This window comes from Bubalus kerabau, chromosome 9 (genome assembly GCF_029407905.1).
Source record: "Bubalus kerabau isolate K-KA32 ecotype Philippines breed swamp buffalo chromosome 9, PCC_UOA_SB_1v2, whole genome shotgun sequence".
Classification (NCBI taxonomy): domain Eukaryota; kingdom Metazoa; phylum Chordata; class Mammalia; order Artiodactyla; family Bovidae; genus Bubalus; species Bubalus kerabau.
The window spans coordinates 95,283,289-95,302,976 of NC_073632.1; the positions used below are offsets into that span (position 1 = coordinate 95,283,289).

At 48.5% G+C, this 19,688-nt stretch overlaps 1 protein-coding gene across 2 annotated transcripts; it reads left to right on the forward strand.

Annotated features, from left to right (window-relative positions):
- Positions 1–9,048: 9,048 nt before the first annotated feature.
- Positions 9,049–19,237, forward strand: LOC129619471 (UL16-binding protein 3-like). 2 transcript variants are annotated; one of them, XM_055534703.1, is made up of 5 exons: positions 9,049–9,367; positions 15,486–15,749; positions 15,980–16,258; positions 16,862–16,997; positions 18,037–19,237. In XM_055534703.1, the coding sequence occupies exons 1-5, from the start codon at positions 9,295–9,297 to the stop codon at positions 18,098–18,100; spliced, it is 816 nt and encodes a 271-aa protein (XP_055390678.1). In that variant the 5' UTR covers positions 9,049–9,294; the 3' UTR covers positions 18,101–19,237. The 2 variants fall into 2 exon arrangements, with proteins under 2 accessions (XP_055390678.1, XP_055390679.1); XM_055534704.1 differs by having other exon boundaries at positions 16,097–16,258.
- The last annotated feature ends 451 nt before the right edge of the window (positions 19,238–19,688 follow it).

The following is a 19,688-nucleotide window of genomic DNA, read 5'->3' on the forward strand; positions in this document are numbered from 1 at the left end:
CTCCTTTATCCTGACTATTGAGGACTTTTTCTTCCTTATGTGAGTTGCTGTGTGGTTTCCACTGGCTTTATTTTGAGAAGTGTGACCGGGGTAACCTTAATATTTCTTTTAGCTGGACTAAACTACCAGACCACCTGACCTGCCTCTTGAGAAATCTGTAGGCAGGTCAGGAAGCAACAGTTAGAACAGGACATGGGACAACAGATTGGTTCCAAATAGGAAAAGGAGTACATCAAGGCTGTATATTGTCACTCTGCTTATTTAACTTCTATGCAGAGTACATCATGAGAAACGCTGGACTGGAAGAAACACAAGCTGGAATCAAGATTGCCAGGAGAAATATCAATAACCTCAGATATGCAGATGACACCACTCTTATGGCAGAAAGTGAAGAAGAACTCAAAAGCCTCTTGATGAAAGTGAAAGAGGAGAGTGAAAAAGTTGGCTTAAAGCTCAACATTCAGAAAACGAAGATCATGGCAACCGATCCCATCACTTCATGGGAAATAGATGGGGAAACAGTGGAAACAGTGTCAGACTTTATTTTGGGGGGCTCCAAAATCTCTGCAGAGGGTGACTGCAGCCATGAAATTAAAAGACGCTTACTCCTTGAAAGGAAAGTTATGACCAACCTAGATAGCATATTCAAAAGCAGAGACATTACTTTGCCAACAAAGTCTGTCTAGTCAATGCTATGGTTTTTCCTGTGGTCATGTATGGATATGAGAGTTGGACTGTGAAGAAGGCTGAGCACCGAAGAATTGATGCTTTTGAACTGTGGTGTTCGAGAAGACTCTTGAGAGTCCCTTGGACTGCAAGGAGATCCAACCAGTCCATTCTGAAGGAGATCAGCCCTGGGCTTTCTTTGGAAGGAATGATGCTAAAGCTGAAACTCCAGTACTTTGGCCACCTCATGTGAAGAGTTGACTCATTGGAAAAGACTCTGATGCTGGGAGGGATTGGAGGCAGGAGGAGAAGGGGACGACAGAGGATGAGATGGCTGGATAACATCACTGACTCGATGGACGTGAGTCTGAGTGAAGTCCGGGAGTTGGTGATGGACAGGGAGGCCTGGCGTGCTGCGATTCATGGGGTCTCAAAGAGCCTGGCGTGCTGCGATTCATGGGGTCTCAAAGAGTCGGACATGACTCAGCGACTAAACTGAACTGAAACTTGAGATGAAGCTTGAGCTCATTCCAGGCTCTAAGCCTCTAACTTCCCTTTTCTTAGAACATTTTGCTTCAAAATCTTATCACTTTTTCTCTTACCAGTTTTACAACTCAGGACTGTTTTCTCAAAGCCCTGGGAGCCATCTCTTTTTTTTCTTTCTCTTAAGGTGACTTATTAAGGCCATTTATTACTTAAATGTGCTAGCATACTCTATGACCAAGCCCACCCAGATGAAAGGAAGAATGAGAAACTAAGACAAGCCTACACCTAGTGGAGAAGGAATCAGTGAAGGATACTAATTTGCCAGTCTATGTGACATGAGCTTTTCTAGTGTGTATTACCTAATAAGGTATAACTTCTTTTGCTGCTGTTGCTGCTGTTTAGTCCCTAAGTCATGTCCAACTCTTTGAGACTTCATGGACTGTAGCCAGCCAGGCTCCTATGTCCAAGGGATTTCCCAGGGAATAATACTGGAGTGGCATCTGTTTACAGATTTTTTTTTTTTTTTTTTGGTTGCCCTGGGTCTATGTTTCTGCTTGCAGGCTTCCTCCAGCTGCAGCTAGCAGGGGCTCCTCTCTAGTTGCAGTGCTTGGGCTTCTCACTGAGGTGGCTCCTCTTGTTGTGGAGCACTGGCCTTAGGCATGTGGGGTTCAGTAGTCATGGTATTGGGTTCAGCAGTTACAGCCTGCAGGCTCTAGAGTGTGGGCCTTGGGAGCCATCTCTTTGAATCTGAAGTATTAAAGGAGATAGGGCTGGCATCTCCCAGTCTCTGTAGGAGGGTCGGAGCCTATGTTTGGCTCCCAAGTAGCTCAGCTGGTAAAGAATCCACCTGCAAGGCAGGAGACCCTGGTTTGATTCCTGGGTTGGGAAGATCCCTGGGAGAAGGGATAGACTACCCACTCCAGTATTCTTGGGCTTCCCTTGTGGATCAGATGGTAAAAGAATTCACCTGCAATGCGAGAGACTCAGGTTCAATCCTTGGGTTGGGAATATCCTTTGGAGGAGGGCCTGGCAACTCACTCCAGTATTCCTGCCTGGAGAATCCCTGTGGGCAGAGGAGCCTGGAGGGCTATAGTACGTGGAGTCACAGAGTCAGACAGGACTGAGCAACTAGGCACAGCACAGCACAGCACAGGAGCCTATACTAGTCAGCTGGTCCTGCCATACAAAGGACCACAGACTGGATGGCTTACACAACAAACACAGGTTTTTCTACAGTTCGGTAGGTAGGCAGTCCAAGATCACGGTGCTGGAGGGTTTGTATCTTTATAAGATCAATGTATCTTATTTTTTGACGCATTTCAAACTTGAAGACAACACAATATTTGCCTCAAACACTTCATCATGTAGTTGAGGAACTAATGGTCTTTTCTGCCTTTGAATCTGTACTCTGTTTCCTCATGTCAGCTTGAACTTCTAATTTAATGAATACTGCTGCATTTTCTTTAATGGACTGTATTAATATTTTAGTTTTAATATTTAAAGTTTAAGGTTTAAAATTTAGTTTCCCAGGATAGAAATTAAAATGCATCATTTTTATTTTTTGGCCGTGCCATGAGGCATGTAGGATCTTGCTCCTTAATCAGGGATCAAACCCCTACCCTTAGCAGTTTAAGCATGGAATCTTTACCACTGGACCACCAGGGAAGGCCCTCGATCCAACATTTTAATATATATACATATATATTTATATATAAATATATATTTATAATATGAATATTATAAACATATTTTATATTTACCTTTTATGTCAGTAAGAGATAAATTATCACTAAAGGGAGCCTCCCCAACTGCATAAATAGTACAAATTGAAGAGCTCTGGTCCATGGATGGAAATGAACAAAGAACATAAGATAAAAATAGACATCAGGAATCAAGACAGCCTTTCATTACCGTCCCTTTTGCTTGTTGTTGTTAGTGTTAGTCCTGTTCAGAATGATCATCTCCAATACATTTTTAGGGCATATATCAACCAGTTCAGTTCAGTTCAGTTCAGTCGCTCAGTCGTGTCCGACTCTTTGGGACCCCACGAATTACAGCACGCCAGGCCTCCCTGTCCATCACCAACTCCCAGACTTCACTCAGACTCACGTGCATCAAGTCAGTGATGTCATCCAGCCATCTCATCCTCTGTCGTCCCCTTCTCCTCCTGCCTCCAATCCCTCCCAGCATCAGAGTCTTTTCCAATGAGTCAACTCTTTGCATGAGGTGGCCAAAGTACTGGAGTTTCAGCTTTAGCATCATTCCTTCCAAAGAAAGCCCAGGGCTGATCTCCTTCAGATTGGACTGGTTGGATCTCCTTGCAGTCCAAGGGACTCTCAAGAGTCTTCTCCAACACCACAGTTCAAAAGCATCAATTCTTCGGCGCTCAGCCTTCTTCACAGTCCAACTCTCATATCCGTACATGACCACAGGAAAAACCATAGCCTTGACTAGACGGACCTTTGTTGGCAAAGTAATGTCTCTGCTTTTGAATATGATATCAACCAGGCTCCCCTCTAATTTTCAGAAAATGATACTTACCTCAGCTCCAGAATTCTCCCAGGGGACTCGTGAATGTGATGTTAGCAAGATCACAGTCATAGGAGAGAAAAACCTCTCCGTCCACCTGGCCTTGAACCTCACACCATGGCTGTCCAGGTCTGGGCTGAGGATTGATGGTGAATTATAGGAAAGAGAGTGAGCATGTGTGAAGGCAAAACACAGTGAGGGTGAGGTTGGGAGAAAAAGACCCATAGGCTCCTCCCCCAGTTATGTGAGAGCAGAAGTAAGGCTGCAGGGCTGGGCTGACAGAGCAGGACGGCCCCGCCTGCCCCACCACCCCAAACACACCCCAGGTACTGGCTGAGGAAGAGGAGGAAGCCTTGATCGGGCAAAAAAACCACACGGCCCTGGATATGCCTGTCTCCACTCTATTCAAAAGCTCCGCACCTAGCATGAACTGACACAGTTTTTTCCAGAGGCGGGCCAGGCCAGCTCAGAAGGAGAGGCCTAAACACAGAGGGCTGTGAGAATGTCTCCGAGTGTCCTGAGGAGAGATGGGGAGCCTTTGGGGGCTGCTCCTGAGGAAGCAGGATCACAGTGGGGCAGGATGAGCATAGAACCCAAAGCTGGAGAAGGGAGAGCTCACAATTAGGGGTCACAGGACTTAGCAAGGCCAGGGAGATGGTGCTGATCTCCCACTAGGATGGGTCTTGGAAGCCTGGAGAAAGGCCTGGCCCACCTGGCGTGAAAGAGAAAGTCCAGAACTTCCAAGGCAGGTGGTAGAGGAGGGGATCCAAGGCTCAGAGAAGTGAATCTGCCAGGGCAGACACGGTATGAAAGGGCAGGAAAGTGTGCAATCCACCAGCTCCATGGGAAAGCCTGATGGACTCCATGGAGCCTGAGAGGAAAGCGTGGATGAGAAACATGTCCAGCAGCGCAAGTGAGATCTGCCGGGACTTGAAACCTAGGATCTGTAGACCTTCGCTCTAGTGCTTGCACCTGGACAGTGATCTCCTCCAGCAGCAAAATACAAAGAAATTATAAGGGACTGAAAATAACTGCATGCATGCCAAGTTGGGCTTAATTATAAATGAAAAGATAAAAAACCCAACTGGAAAAGGAGGGTGTGGGGTATGATCCCTGCACAGGGCACTGCCATGACGGTGGGCAGACCACCTAAGCCATCCCTCAGGTCCTAAGCCTTGACCTGCCCCTACCCTCACCCCATATAAGGGACCAGCCTGCCTCCCCCACCGCCCTCCCCCCAAGGGAATGAGCAAGGAAACCTGTTGCTTGTGCTGGCGCCCTCACCCTGCAGCACATGTCCCAGTGAAGCCTTGTCTACATTTCTTATCTGGCCTCTTATCCACTTCTATGGATTAGGGTTCTGTTTGTGCCCTCCAAGAGTCTATTTCCCCAGTCCTGTGTACGTTCTGGCAGCTCTTTGGTGGGGTTAATGGTGACCTCCACCAAGAGGACTTATGCAATACCCATGTCTGCAGCACCAAGCATACCCAAATCTGCCGAACCCAGAGCCCCTGCCCCTGCGGCATCACTGACTCAATGGGCATGTGTTTGAGTGAACACTGGGAGTTGGTGGCGGACAGGGAGGCCTGGCGTGCTGCAGTCCATGGGGTCACAAAGAGTCGGACACGACTGAGCGACTGAATGAACTGAACTGAATGAACTGATTGATGAAGGAGGCCAAGAAGCCTGGTTGCTAACATACTCTGTGGCAACCATGAAGGACTACTGTCCCCTTTCTGCCAGAGCATCTGGGCATCTCTGTGACCTCGGGGTGCAACTTCCCTGTGGTGACAAGTGGCCGCCTGAACCTCGGCTCAGAGTCACCAGTTTGGTTGGTCTGCCTTCCTGGCCCCTGGAGGCCTCAGGGCCTTCATTCAGGCATTGTGCTCCCCCTCACCCTTTGTCCCTTTCCCTCATCTATTATCTCTCCACTTCTCCTCCCTCTGTCCTCTCCTCTCTCTGTCTTATCCTTCTGACAGAATGGACCTTGGCAAGGACAGCCTCACTCCTCTCAACTTAGGAGACAAAAGCTCCCTGTAGCTGTCAATGGTTCACTTTGATGGGTGACAAGGTGGTGGGAGAGACTCACCTCATACCCTGCAGGTCTTGGTCCAGCAGGTGCTGCCTCATAGGAGATTTGTGAGAATGATAGAGGTTCAAACCTCTTATTAGGTAGTGGCTGGACGTCTGATCATACCAATATTCTCACTTCTATTTTCCTGCCGCCAAGAGAAGGCCCGTTGGGAACTCAGTGAAGTGGCAGATTTCTATATGCTGGTTTATGCGTGGGTGAGAATCCCACCTCTGGGCTGCAGGCCCACAGCCGATGTACAGGGGGCTGGTTTCTGGGCTTGATCACCCCAGTGGGCAGTGGATAGGGTGCTCCCTCCCTCACTGGCCCTTTCTGGAAGCCTGCAGGTTGGTGCCTGAATAAATAGACACCCGCAGGTGCAGGGTTTGAAAAGGCAATGGCTCCCTTTCCGTTTTTCAGTCTTTTCTGTCCCTCCTCCCTTTTGCTCTCCCTTGGTCCTCATACCTGCACTCCTGTCCTTTTACATCCAAGAGACTCCCTGTTGGGTCACCTTTTTCACCACCACTTGTTTGTTTTGTGTCCCCACTTCAGGCTTGAAGGTTCCCACTGGCCCCCTTGCAGAAGGGCCAGTTGAGAGAAGAGCTGCACTGGGCTGGACAAAGTGCCCCAGAGGCCACTTCCCAGTAAGACCCTCTCTTTGTTTCTTGTTTGTTAATTTTCTGTCATTGGTAGGTTCTCTCAGTCAGTGAATTTAAAAGCATTTTTGTTTTATGTACTTTCGTCTGTCCAATTGCTCCTGCAAATCTCTGCTACAATTGTGGGCATGGGTTACTTGTTGTTCAGTCACTCAGTCATGTCTGACTCTTTGCGACCCCATGGACTGCAAGAACCAGGCTTCCTTGTCCTTCACCATTTACTGGAGCTTGCTCACACTCATATCGATTAAGTCAGTGATCCCATCTAACCATCTTGTCCCCTGTCATCCCCTTCTCCTCCTGCCTTCAATCTTTCCCAGCATCTTTCCCAGGTCTTTTCCAGTGATTCGGCTCTTCACATCAGGTGGCCAAAGTATTGGAGCTTCAACTTCAGCATCAGTCCTTCCAATGACTATTCAGGACTGATTTCCTTTAGGATTGACTGGTTTGATTTCCTTGCTGTCCCAGGGACTCTCAAGAGTCTTCTCCAACACCACAGCTCAAAAGCATCAATTCTTCAGCGTTCAGCCTTCTTTATGGTCCAACTCTCACATCCATACATGACTACTGAAAAAACCATAGCTTTGACTATAGGGACCTTTGTTGGCAAAGTGATATCTCTGCTTTTTAGTACGCTGTCTAGGTTTGTCATAGCTTTTCTTCCAAGGAGCAAGCATCTTTTAATTTCATGGCTGCAGTCACTGTTCACAATCCTTTTGGAAGACTTTAAAAACAAAACAAACAAAAAAGGGTACTTCCATTTCTCCCTTCCAAAATGTAAGTTTTTCACCTGGGTTCTCAGGAACCATCTGATCCATCTGTGGTCCCCCAGAGTGAGGAGGAAAAATAGCATTTTTAAAACCGAAGCAGTAAAACAAGGAGATTTCTGCTTCTGTCTTTACATGGAAATGAATTTGTAACTGAGCTGGATTTAATTGGGTAAAGGGAAAGTAAGCCCTATATAAATAAACTCTCAGAAATATCAATAAAGCTCACCAGAACACATTTCTGTCACCAGGGATGACCCTGAGTCAGAATGATTGGCCAGAGATGACCCAGAAACTAACTCCATCACCAAAGAACCTGAGACTACAAGCCATGTGGCAGAGCAGTTCTCCTGGGTTCCCTTACCCTGCTGCTCTCCGCCCTGTAGCCCCTTCCCAAAAAAAGCCTCTTGCTTTGACAGCATGGAACAATTCATTTCCCAGTGTTAGACAAAAGCGCACTCTCACACCCTCAAGGAGTCCCCCTTTCTGTAACAGATGGTGACTCTGGTGGGATTTCTTCACTACGACCGATGCCGTGACTATTCAGATACTTAGGGACAAGCTTGTCCACTGACTGACCCAACCCAGTGGCCTGAACTGGTATTTTCTTTTGTCCCTTGTCTCCTCCCAACTCCAAGGACTGGCCTGAGTGCCCCGACCTGATAAGGAACAAGGTAAGGAAGAAAGATCATCGAAAAAACAAGAGAGTTCCAGAAAAACGTCTACTTCTGCTTTATTGACTATACCAAAGCCTTTGACTGTATGGATCACAACAAAGTGTGGAAAATTCTTCAATAAGTGGGAATACCAGAGCGCCTGACGTGCCTCTTGAGAAATCTGTATGGAGGTCAGTAAGCAACAGTTAGAACTGGACATGGAACAACAGAGTGGTTCCAAATTGGGAAAAGAGTACATCGAGGCTATATATTATCACCCTGCTTATTTAACTTCTATGCAGAGTACATCATGAGAAACGCTGGGCTGGAGGAAGCACAAATTGGAATCAAGATTGCTGGGAGAAATATCAATAACCTCAGATATGCAGATGACACCACCCTTATGGCAGAAAGTGAAGAAGAACTAAAGAGCCTCTTGATGAAAGTGAAAGAGGAGAGTGAAAAAGTTGGCTTAAAGCTCAACATTCAGAAAATGAAGATCATGGCATCTGGCCCCATCCCTTCATGGCAAATGGATGGGGAAACAAGCAAACAGTTAGAGACTTTATATTCTTGGGCTCCAAACTCACTGCATATGGTGACTGCAGCCATGTAATTAAAAAACGCTTGCTCCTTGGAAGAAAAGTTACAACCTACCTAGACAGCATATTAAAAAGCAGAGACATTACTTTGCCAACAAAGGTCCATCTAGTCAAAGCTATGTTTTTTCCAATAGTCATGTATGGATGTGAGAGTTGAACTGTAAAGAAAGCTGAGCATGGAAGAATTGATGCTTTTGAACTGTGGTGTTGGAGAAGACTCTTGGACTGCAAGAAGATCCAACCAGTCCATCCTAGAGGAAATCAGTACTGAATATTCGTTGGAAGGACTGATGTGGAAGCTGAAACTCCAATCCTTTGGCCACCTGATGCAAAGAACTGACTGACTGGAAAAGACCCTGATACTGGGAAAGATTGAAGGCAGGAGGAGATGGGACAACGGAGGATGAGATGGTTGCATGGCATCACCGACTCAGTGGACATGAGTTTGAGTAACCTGCAGGAGTTGGTGATGGACAGGGAGGCCTGGCGTGCTGCAGTCCATGGGGTCGCAAAGAGTCGGACACGAGTGAGCGACTGAACTGAACTGAATTAAAGGAACAAGAGCGTTGCAGTCTCCTGTAACCAGCGCACGTGGGCGCCCAGTGTAAAAGGCGGGTAGGCTGCTTTACAGGAAGGCAGGCAAGTGAGTGAGGGAGGTGGCAGGAGCTCCCCTCCCAGACCCGGTCGAGGAGCCTCCTAGTGGTAACCTGGGCGGGGCCTGTCGGCGGAGGGGTCTCCCAGGCAGTCAGCGCAGAGGCGGAGGTCCAGGAAGCAGCTGCCGGCTAGCCGGAGAGGATCGCGGGTTCTGACTTGGCAGCCTCGCACTCCTGCAAAATTGGGATCCAGGTGACAAAGGGAGAGATGGGTGGCTCCAAGAGCAGTCTTGGCTTCCTCGTTTTGCTTCTGATTGTGTTGTTCAGCGGGACGTCCAGCGGTGAGTTCGGGGATGAACCTGCTGGGGAACGCGAGGAGGTTGGATGGGGGAAGGGGGATGGGGGTGGTGTCCGTGGGGCTTCGCGAAACTTCTTGCAGCGTGTCGCCGCGGCCCCCTCCTCTTTCCCTTCCCTCGGCCCCTTTGCTCCTCGGAGGCTCCTCCCGCCTTCTTGCCGGCTCTCTGGTCCAGAAGAGGGGTGCCTTGGGTGTAGTAGTAATGCCAGGAGTTTGGGAGGTGACGCTGGGAGAAGAGGGGGCCGGGACGCGGCAGGAAATGCGGTCCTGATGACCATTTGCTGTGATGGCTTGTGATGGACCTTAGATTCGGAGGAGAAGCCCACTTCCAGCAGCTGGCCCAGTGTCTCACAGGGTTCCATGCAGCCCTGGGAGCCTGTGTCTGACTGTCCTCTCACAGTCCCCCAGTGTCAGGGGGACGGTGCCTGCTGAGGCCCACGTGGAGCCGCCAAGTCACATGCATCACCCAGCACCGCAGAAGCACGTTGTCTTCCAGAACACTGTACCTTAGGAATGCCATAGCATCTGAACTTTCTAAGACAGACTTAATGATGTGGAATATTTTCTAGATAACACTTTCATTAGGTTGAACTGAAAATGTGTGTGTAAATTTTTTGACCAAGAAATTTTTAAACAGTGTATAAAATAAATAATTTTTAAAATTGTTTCAACACAAATACTTGGACTAGCTTAGTGCCAAGTGCTTTTTAGTTTTTACCTCATCAAAGTAATGTAGTTGATTCACCCTTGAATGTGCTGGGCTTAGTTGCTCAGTCATGTCTGACTCTTTGTGACCCTGTGGACTATACAGTCTGTGGAATTCTCCAGGGTTGAATATTGAAATGGGTAGCCTTTCCCTTCTCTTGGGGATCTTCCCAACCCAGGGATCCAACCTAGGTCTTCCACATTGCAGGTGGATTCTTTACCATCTAAGGCACCAGGGAAGCTCAAGAATACTGGAGTGGGTAGCCTCTTCCTTTTCCAGGAGATCTTTCTGACTCAGGAATTTAACTGGTCTCCTGCATTGCAGGTGGATATATTATCTGCTGAGCCACCAGGGAAACCCTTAAGTTTCTTTCTTCTTCTTCTTCTTTTTTAATATTTATTACTAGTCTTGGGAATTATTTGTCTATAAGATAAAATACTTTGTCTTAGGAAAAGAAAAATGAAAAAATGCTGTTGCCTTGTACAGGAAAAGGCAGTGTTGGACGAAGAAAACTTAAAAGATAGAAGCAAAAAAAGAGGAAAATACAGTAGAAACAGAAACTACTCTTTCATGAAAAATTGCCTCTTTAATTTTTTTTTTAATAAAGAGGGGTTCTGCCTTCTTACTTTGGGGAAAGTTGGAGTGGAATTGACTGAAACATCTTAAATTTGGCAGATCCTAGCATATGGCACCCCACTCCAGTATTCTTGCCTGGAAAATCCCATGGACGGAGGAGCCTGGTAGGCTGCAGTCCATGGGGTTGCTAAGAGTAGGACACGACTGGGAGACTTCACTTTCACTCTCATGCATTGGAGAAGGACATGGCAACCCACTCCAGTGTTCTTGCCTGGAGAATCCCAGGGACAGGGGAACCTGGTGGGCTGCCGTCTATGGGGTCGCACAGAGTCGGACATGACTGAAGCGACTTAGCAGCAGCAGCAGCATTTCTCAGAGGCAGAAGTGGATTTGGGGCAGGTCAATAGTAAACAATGATGATTTTATTTATTTTTACTTTCTGGAAAAGGAGATAACACAATTCCAGAAGGTGCAATCATGTTTTAAGGTTAAGACTCCCTTTTACCACACCTACAACAGTGCTATGCACAGAGTGGGTGCCTGAGTTGTGTTGGGTAAAAAAAAAAAAAGTAAACAGATGTTGTGCTTGTCTTCAAGGCTGTCTTAAGTATAAAATGGATTTTTTAAAACACTTGAAAAAATTAAAGAATTCAATTTATTAAAAGAAAAATTACATATGCATTGCACGGAAGGCTCTCAATGCCTAGCCATTGATCAGCACCTCCCTGGAGTCAAAGCTCCTCCCAGACAGCTCAGGCTGTTACTAATTGAAGCTGGTTATGACCCAGATCCTACCACTGGTGAAGGTAACAAGTGGTGGAAAAGGAGAAGCTGGTTTGTTCAGGAGCCCTGGGAAATACTGACCTAATGTTCTCAGACCGCCTCCAAGTTTCCAGGTTAGAAAGGGGGGAGAGGTGGCTGCTGCGGGCGCATCAGCGTCTTGAGCACAGTCAGGGTGGTTGGCACAAGGCGAACGTTTGAGCACCACCAAGCTTATGGTTGCAACCAGTCTGGGCGTCTGCGTGCTTGCAGCTAGCAGTTTTTATGTGCTGGGTGTCTGCTTCCTGTGGAAACAACTTGAGGCTTGTGTCAGCTCTTTGTTATCTTTCAGGGAACTGGTAATTTCATGACACTGCTATGTGGCTGGTCACAGTCTAAATTGTTACCAGTTTCCCAGCCTAAGGAGTATTCCTTTCTCCATCTTCACATGTTCTAATCCTTAACTTGTAAACCACTGTTTTGAGACTCACAGGAGGCCTGGCTGACTGAAACTTTTCTACAAACAAGAGGCAGACAGAGACCATGGTGGGCGGGTCTCTCCCACTAAGGCCCCCTAGAGCCCTTTTGGTTACAAGACCATTTATTACCCACTTTTCCATGGTCCCAAGAAGCCCAGGGCCTCCAACAGCTTTCTGTCTCTTGAAGAGAATCTAAACATGCCCTCTCTCAACTGGCATCTTATCCCTTTGTCTGGTAACTCACCCAGCAAAACCCCCCAACCAGACCCCCAGGACCTAACTTAGGAGGGACAGGAACAGGGTTTCCCAGAGTATGACACAGGGCTCGAGGGTGAGGCTGGGCATCCCCACTTCTACCCTTTGGTTGCACATTCATAGTGTCTAGGAATTGGCACAGCAGCAGCCTATAATGGCTATTGATTAAGGTAGGAGTTGCCAGATTTTTTTTCTGCAGAAGAAAGTAAATCTCGAGGTCTCTTTAGGCCATTTGGTATCTGTCTCTAGGTGCAAAAGGACCTTCCACATTTGTGGAGCAGCAGGAGCCAAATATAATGTGTAAATCAACTGAGAACCAGACTTGTCCACTGTCCTGGTTTCTGACCCCAGTAATGAGTGACCCATCCCGTACAGAAGCATCCAAGAGCTGCCTCAGTTGTCTGTTTATGAACCAGAAACTTACCCTGTCCTGCCTTGTAGCTTCTGGTGGTGGGACTGTGATAGGAGTGTGGATCTGGCTGTTATGGGCTAATGCACCCCTCTGCTGTAGTCTGGCTTCCTTGGTTCAAGGAGCCATAGGGGACACTGCATGAAGCCACAGGTGTGAGCAAGGGGTAGTGGCCCTGTATCAACTCTGGTGTCAGGCCTAGGTGACCTGCTGGCACATGTTATTTGTTCCCTGTGGCCCTGGTTATGCCAAGCCACATAATCATTTCTATCCTATGATGGCTGGCCTATCTGAACTAATGGTTAGGGGTTAATGAACCCAGATCATGATGGGCAACTCTGACATTCCATGACCAGAGGCCTCATCTCTGCCAGGCCCCAGGACCATACCAGGAGCCACACTGAATGGTATGGGCTTTCTCACTGCAAGTGGTATGTCCTTTCTCCAGGACACTAGGAGTCTGTGTTGTGAGCCTCCAAGTAAAACGCCACATACAGCATGTAGCACCTTTCTGAACACAGGAAGCTACGATGTCACCGGTTCTGTTGGGGCATCTGCCCAAGAAGCAGGTCCAGCCACGCTCATCATTCACCAATTGTGACTGCCTTTGTGCCAGGACAGCAGTTGCAGCAGAGACCTAGGGTCTGTGAAGCCTGAAGTATTTCACATGTACCATTAGAGGGAACCTAGGACCTCAGTGGTAATTCAGTGGAGATAAGATAGGGACCAGAGCTCTGCAGGCCTAGGGAGATTGTAGGTTGGTACTCGTTTTCATTATTTCCTCCAGGAGATGATACTGTTTCCATGTACTATCTGGGGATGGGGAGTCAGGGTCAGAAGAATGAATGTGGAATTCACGACTATGGTGCCCTGACCCATGGTAGTTTACTAACAACACAGACTGTCCATTCATGTTAGAAGCCTAGGACGTGTGAAATGGACACTGAGTGGATCTGTGGACCCAGAGATAACCACTGTTAGCAAGACCTGGGACAGGTGTCTATTAATTGCCTGGTCCTCGGAGCATCACTTCACAGCACGGGGGCCATGATCATGCTACCATTCCTGTGCGTGGTGTTAGTAACACACTGGGTCTAATGTGAATGTGGGAGTAGTTTCTCCTTCTGCAGTTCCAGTTCAGTTCAGTCACTTAGTCGTGTCTGACTCTTTGCTACCCCATGGACTGCAGCACGCCAGGCTTCCCTGTCCATCACCAACTCCCAGAGCTTACTCAAACTCATGTATATCGCATTAGTGAAGGCATCCAACTGTCCCATCCTCTGTCGTCCCCTCTCCTCTGGCCTTCAATCTTTCCCAGCATCAGGGTCTTTTCCAATGAGTCAGTTTTTTGCGTCAGGTGGCCAAAGTATTGGAGTCAATTGCCCCAGTAAATAACCGTGTGGCTCATCGGGAGAGAATGGAAGGACTTCTGCACTTGCTGTGGTGATGAAAGGGCCCTCCTCACTGGGACGTGGCGTCTTTCTCTGGTGAAGCCTTCTGAGAAGTAGCTCAGTTCTGGAGATTTTGGTAGGGATGTTTGGTAGGGATGGCTGCTTTCAGCCTACTGATCATCCAGTCTTGTGTTTGTCTCTCCTTGTTTTCTGTCTCAAGCAGTTTGCATCCAGGTTTGCTGACCGTCTCTCTGCCTCTAGGATCACCCTGTGCTAGGAGCCAGCATTGTACTCTCTGCAGTCGGGTCCTGGCTGGCACTGGGACTCTCTAATCACTTTCAGCTTCCCTGATAGCTCAGATGGTAAAGAATCCATGAGCAACACAGGAGACCCCAGTTCGATTCCTGGGTCAGGAAGATCTGCTGGAGAAGGGATAGGCTAGCCACTCCAGTATTCTTGGGCTTCCCTTGTGGCTCAGCTGGTAACGAATCTGCCTGCAATGTGGGAGACCTGGGTTCGATTCCTGGGTCAGGAAATTCCTCTGGAGAAGGGAAAGGCTACCCACTGCAGTATTCTGGCCTGGAGAATTCCATGGACTGTATAGTCCATGGGGGTCACAAGAGTCAGACATGACTGAGTGACTTTCACTAATCACTTTGACCGTTGTACCAAACTTTGCTCCTGACATACAACACTCAACCTGGAATCTGATCTTTCCCCATTTTCCATCCCTGTTCCTGCCGGAAGCCCACAGGAACACGGTCTCCTACCACTATCCCTGATTTCCACAAAAGTCATCCTTGAACTATTGGAGATGCTTCTCATCCGTGCTTTCCTCTCAGGCTCCATAGAGTCCATCAGGCTTTCCCATGGTGGCTGGTGGACTGGACACTTTCCTGCCCTTTCATACTGTGTCTGCCTTGGCAGAGTCACTTCCCTGAGCTTTTGATCCCCTCCTCTACCACCTGCCTCAGAAGTTCTGGATTTTCTCTTTCATGCCATGTGGGCCAGGCCTTTCTCCAGGCTTCCAAGACACATCCTAATGGGAGATCAGCAGTGTCTCCCCGGCCTTGCTAAGTCCTGTGACCCCTAATTGTGAACTCTCCCTTCTCCAACTTGGGGTTCTGTGCTCACCCGTCCCCTCTTTGCCCCTCTCCCTGTGATCCTGCTTCCTCAGGAGCATCCCCACAGGCTCCCCATCTCTCACAGGACACGGGGTTAGATTCTGACAGTCCTCTGTCATCTAGGCTTTTAAGGCATAGCAGCCTGGCATGTCTCTGCAAAGGTTATGATGTTGGGAACAGACCTGGTGGACAAAGGGACACACCCAGGATGTGTGAAATTTGCCAGGCAGGGGACTCCTCCTTCTCCACAAGGAGAGGAGGGGCACTGGCTGTATGGTGTGTGTTGTGGGGTGTCATTGCTCTGTCAGCCCAGCCCTGCACTTTACTCTACTCTCACATAACTGGGGGAAGGGGCCTCAGGGTCTTTTTCCCCAACCTCACCCTCACTGTGTTTTGCCTTCACAGACACTCATTCTCTTTCCTATAATATCACTGTTGATCCTCGGCCCAGAGATGGTCAGCCATGGTGTGAGGTTCAAGGAGAAGTTGATCAAAAGGTCTTTCTCTCCTATGACTGTGGTAGAGCTAAGATCAAGTACATGAGTCCATTGGGAGAGGAAGTGAAAAGTATGAACGTGTGGGAAACACAGACTGACACACTCAGAGACACTGGAGACTTGCTCAAGGAGCAGATGCCTGACGTCACACCGGAGAAACACATAGACAAGGGTGAGTTACAAAGTCCAAATGCAGGAGGAGTAGACTGGGGGCTTAGCTGCATCCACTGTTTTCGGGAGGAAAAAAAATAAAGGATATTGTCCTTCCCTAGTAGTCCAGTGGAAAGAGTAGCTGTTGCAGGAGAGACCAGGGCCAGATTAGCTGGGCCCAGGGAATGTGGACCCAGGTGGGGCAAAGAATCTGTCAAGCTCAGAGGCTGAGCTCTTTCTTTTCCTTGGTAGGGTCAGGCCCTCTGACCCTGCACGCCAGGATGACATGCTGGCGAGAAGACAACGGACACACCGGTGCATCCTGGGAGTTTGGCTTCAATGGACAACTGTGCCTCCTTTTTGATTCAGAGAATGGATACTGGACAATGGTTCATTCTAAAGGCAGGTGGATGAAAGAGAAGTGGGAGAATGACAGAGCTGTGACGGACTTCTTCAAGGTCTCCATGGCAGACTGTCAGCGCTGGTATCAGGATTTCTTGCTGCGCTGGGAGAAAATGTTGAAGACCACGGGTAAGTGAGAAGAGTAGGAGAAAGTGGTAGTTCTCTCATGGTGACATGGACCCATCTCTCTGTGTGTGTGAAAATGATCCGTCAGAGGTGAGCTGTCCTGGGAGAACAATGGCCCCGGGATGCTCTGTCATCCTCCTTCCTCTTCCAGCTCCTGATGTCTCTCCTCACAGCACAGGCCTTTGGACGAGTGAACATGGATTCCCACAGATCCTAGACATGAGAGCATCTCTGTGATCCCAATCTCTTTCTTACTATTCCCTCTTTCCAGAATCTTCTTTTAGATGTCACCAATCCTACTTCTGGAAAACTGTCAATACCACCTCTGCTGTCAGCTCCTGAGGACTCCATCCTCAGGTCACTGTCTCTGATGTCGCAGCAGGACTGAGTGGCTGTGTTGGAAACCTTGCTCCCCCATTAGCTGCCAGAGCCCCATGAGGACTGGGCTCCTCCCTTCCCCCCATCTCGCCTCAGGACCTATCACAGGGGCCTCCATGTGATGTGTGTAAACTGTCTGCACAGTAGGGGTACCTGGGTCAGGGGGGTGAGCAGGCATCTGCTGAATTTGGGGTCTGGACAAGGGCTTCACTCTTACTCTCCTTGCAGCATCACTGACCACGGGACCCTCTACAATGCAGCCCATGGCCCCAGACAGCAGTTACATCTCCTGGATCACCACTGGGGTTCTCGCCGGTTTCGTTATAATTATCATCATAGTAGCCTGTATCCATGACAAGAAGAGGTACTGAGGGCAGAATTCAGACAAGATCAGGCCTCAGTTCTGAAAGGTCCTCACTGTCAGATGACAATGGGAAGTGAGGGGTGGCTGGGGCACGGGAAGGCTGAGGGCCTATTGACGCTTAAAGGGTTCAGCCAAGTCCCCTAACTGAGCACAGACTGCTGGCTGGCAGGGCCCCCAGTAGGTGGTGTGAGAACAGCAGGCACTCAGGGCGAGGGCAGGACTCACGGGGGCTGAGAGCAGCATGGGGGCTCCACATGATGTGTCAGTGGGGAGGGGACCCACCCAGGGGCCAAGATGAGAGGAGCTGGGCTCTCATCCCAGGAGTAAGGTGTGGGAAGGCCTTTGCAGACCCAACTCCAAAGGCTTCTTCTCACAGGAAGTGGCCTGGGTCAAGCAGGAAAAGCAGGAGCCCCACAGCAGAGACTGTGGGAAGGGCTGAGGCCAGGCCTGTGCTCCTGGAGCAGCAGCAGTTCTGACTCAGCCTGTGGCCTGCAGGTCACCAGCCTCCTGGGGACCCAGAGCCTCCATCACTGAGCAGCCCTGCCTTGAGCAGAGGTGCCTGGGGATGGTGGGCCTGAGCTGGGGTGGAGGCGCCCAGCTGGGGGTACCAGGAAGAGATGGGGGACAGGGACCCTGGTCCTGAGAGCTGAGTGTGCTGCTGGCTCAGAGGCTAGAGGGGCGCAAAGGAAGGAGGTTTGCCTGCAGCCCCCCAAGGCTGTCAGGAAGCAAGGCCCCTCCTCCGGGGACCTGCTCCCTGGTCCTTTAGGCCCCCTTCGGGGAGGATCCAGACCTGAGTAAAGGGAGCAGATTGATTCCTCACTGGCTCCAATCCTGAGCCTAAGCAGGGGGTGACTCTGTGATGCAAGAAGGAAGCCAGGAGGTGACAAGAAGCTGCTGGACCTGGGGTGGGGGTGGGGGTGGAGGACATAGGGGCCCCTCAGTGAGGGCGGGACTGGAGGAGGGTTTGGGGAAGGGTAGCCCCAGGAAAGTGACAGGAGTTCCTCAGCCTCCTGGACCAAAGCCTCTTTCTTTTCTGCAGGAGACGGTGCTCCCAGGAAGCGCGACAGGTGCTCTGTCTGCCTTTCTCTTGCTCTTCAGCTTAGATCCAGGAGATCAGACCCCATGAATCCTGAGTCTGTTTTCTGGTTACGGTGACACAGTAGATGCATCATCTCATGGGCTTTATCACATTTGGGGAAATCCCACTCAGCGTCTAAAAAAAAAAAAAAACAAAAAAAAAAACCAGAAGCAATTTATCACCACTTCCTCCTGGTGCTAAGTGATGGAATTTCTACACTGAAATGCTCAAGTCCTTGAAGAAATCTCCACAAACAGGACATTTGTCATCGTATTCTAGTCTGTGGATAATTAGACTCTGCCTCGTGACCTCATTCTTGCAAATGATATTGCAAGAAAAATACCGTCTGCTGTTACAGGACTCAGGGATTCTTTCTGTGTCTGGAGAAATCACCTCAGCCTATTTTCAATAGAACAAAGTTTTATTTATAACTGTTTCCCTTAATAATTTATCATGCTTAGTCGCTGTGTTAGTCGCTCAGTCGTGTCCAGCTCTTTGTGACCCGGTGATCTGTAGCCCGCCAGGCTCCTCTGTCCATGGGATTCTCCAGGCAAGTATACTGAAATGGGTTGCTGTTTCCTTCTCAGGGGACCTCTCCAACTCAGGGGTTGAAGCCACGTCTTTTGTGTCTCCTGCATTGACAGGCGGATTCTTTACCATCTGAGCCACTGGGGAAGCCTATTTATTATGCTAGTGCTATTTAAATAAAAATCTCAGTACTCCAGAAAACGTGAAGTATTTAAGATTTTTGTTTTCTAAGCCACAAGAGAGGTCATGACATTTCACCCTTTGTCCATCTTGTGGGATTCGATGTACCTGGTGATTCTGAGGACACATGGTCTGAGAGGACACGTGCACCCTGTGTTCACCGCAGCGCTGGTCACAGTAGCTGGGACCTGAAAGCCACCTACACGTCCACCCACAGATGAATGGATAAAGAAGATGTGGGACATATACACAGGGCAATATTTCTCTGCTGTCAAAAAGAATGAAATAATGCCGTATGTAGCAACGTGGATGGACCTGGAGATTGTCATATTGAATGACATAAGTCAGATAGAGAAGCAGAAACACCTTCTGACATCCTTCATACTCAGAATCAAAAACGTTGTGATACAAGTGCTCTTACTAATACAATTATGTAAAGTTTAAAAATAAAATAAAATGTAATAAATAAATAAATAAAAAGGAGTCAAAGAAATACAATACACACACACACACACACACACACACAGAAAATAAGCAAACAAACAAAAAACAAGTGCTCTTACTTACAAACCAGAAAGAGACTCACAGACTTAGAGAATAAATTTATGGTTGCCAGGGGGAAAGGTTGGGGGGAAGGGATAGTTAGGGAGTCTGGGATCAACATGCACACACTGATTTATTTAAAATGGATAACCAGCAAGGACCTACTGTATAGCACATAGAACTCTGCTCAATGTTATGTGGCAGCCTGGGTGGGGATGGGAGGGGAGTTGGGGAAGAATAGATGCATGGATGGAAGTGAAAGTGAAAGAAGGTTAGATACACAGTCATGTCCGACTCTTTGGGATCCCATGGACTGTAAGCTGCCAGCTCGTCTGTTCATGGAAATCTTCAGGCAAGGGAGT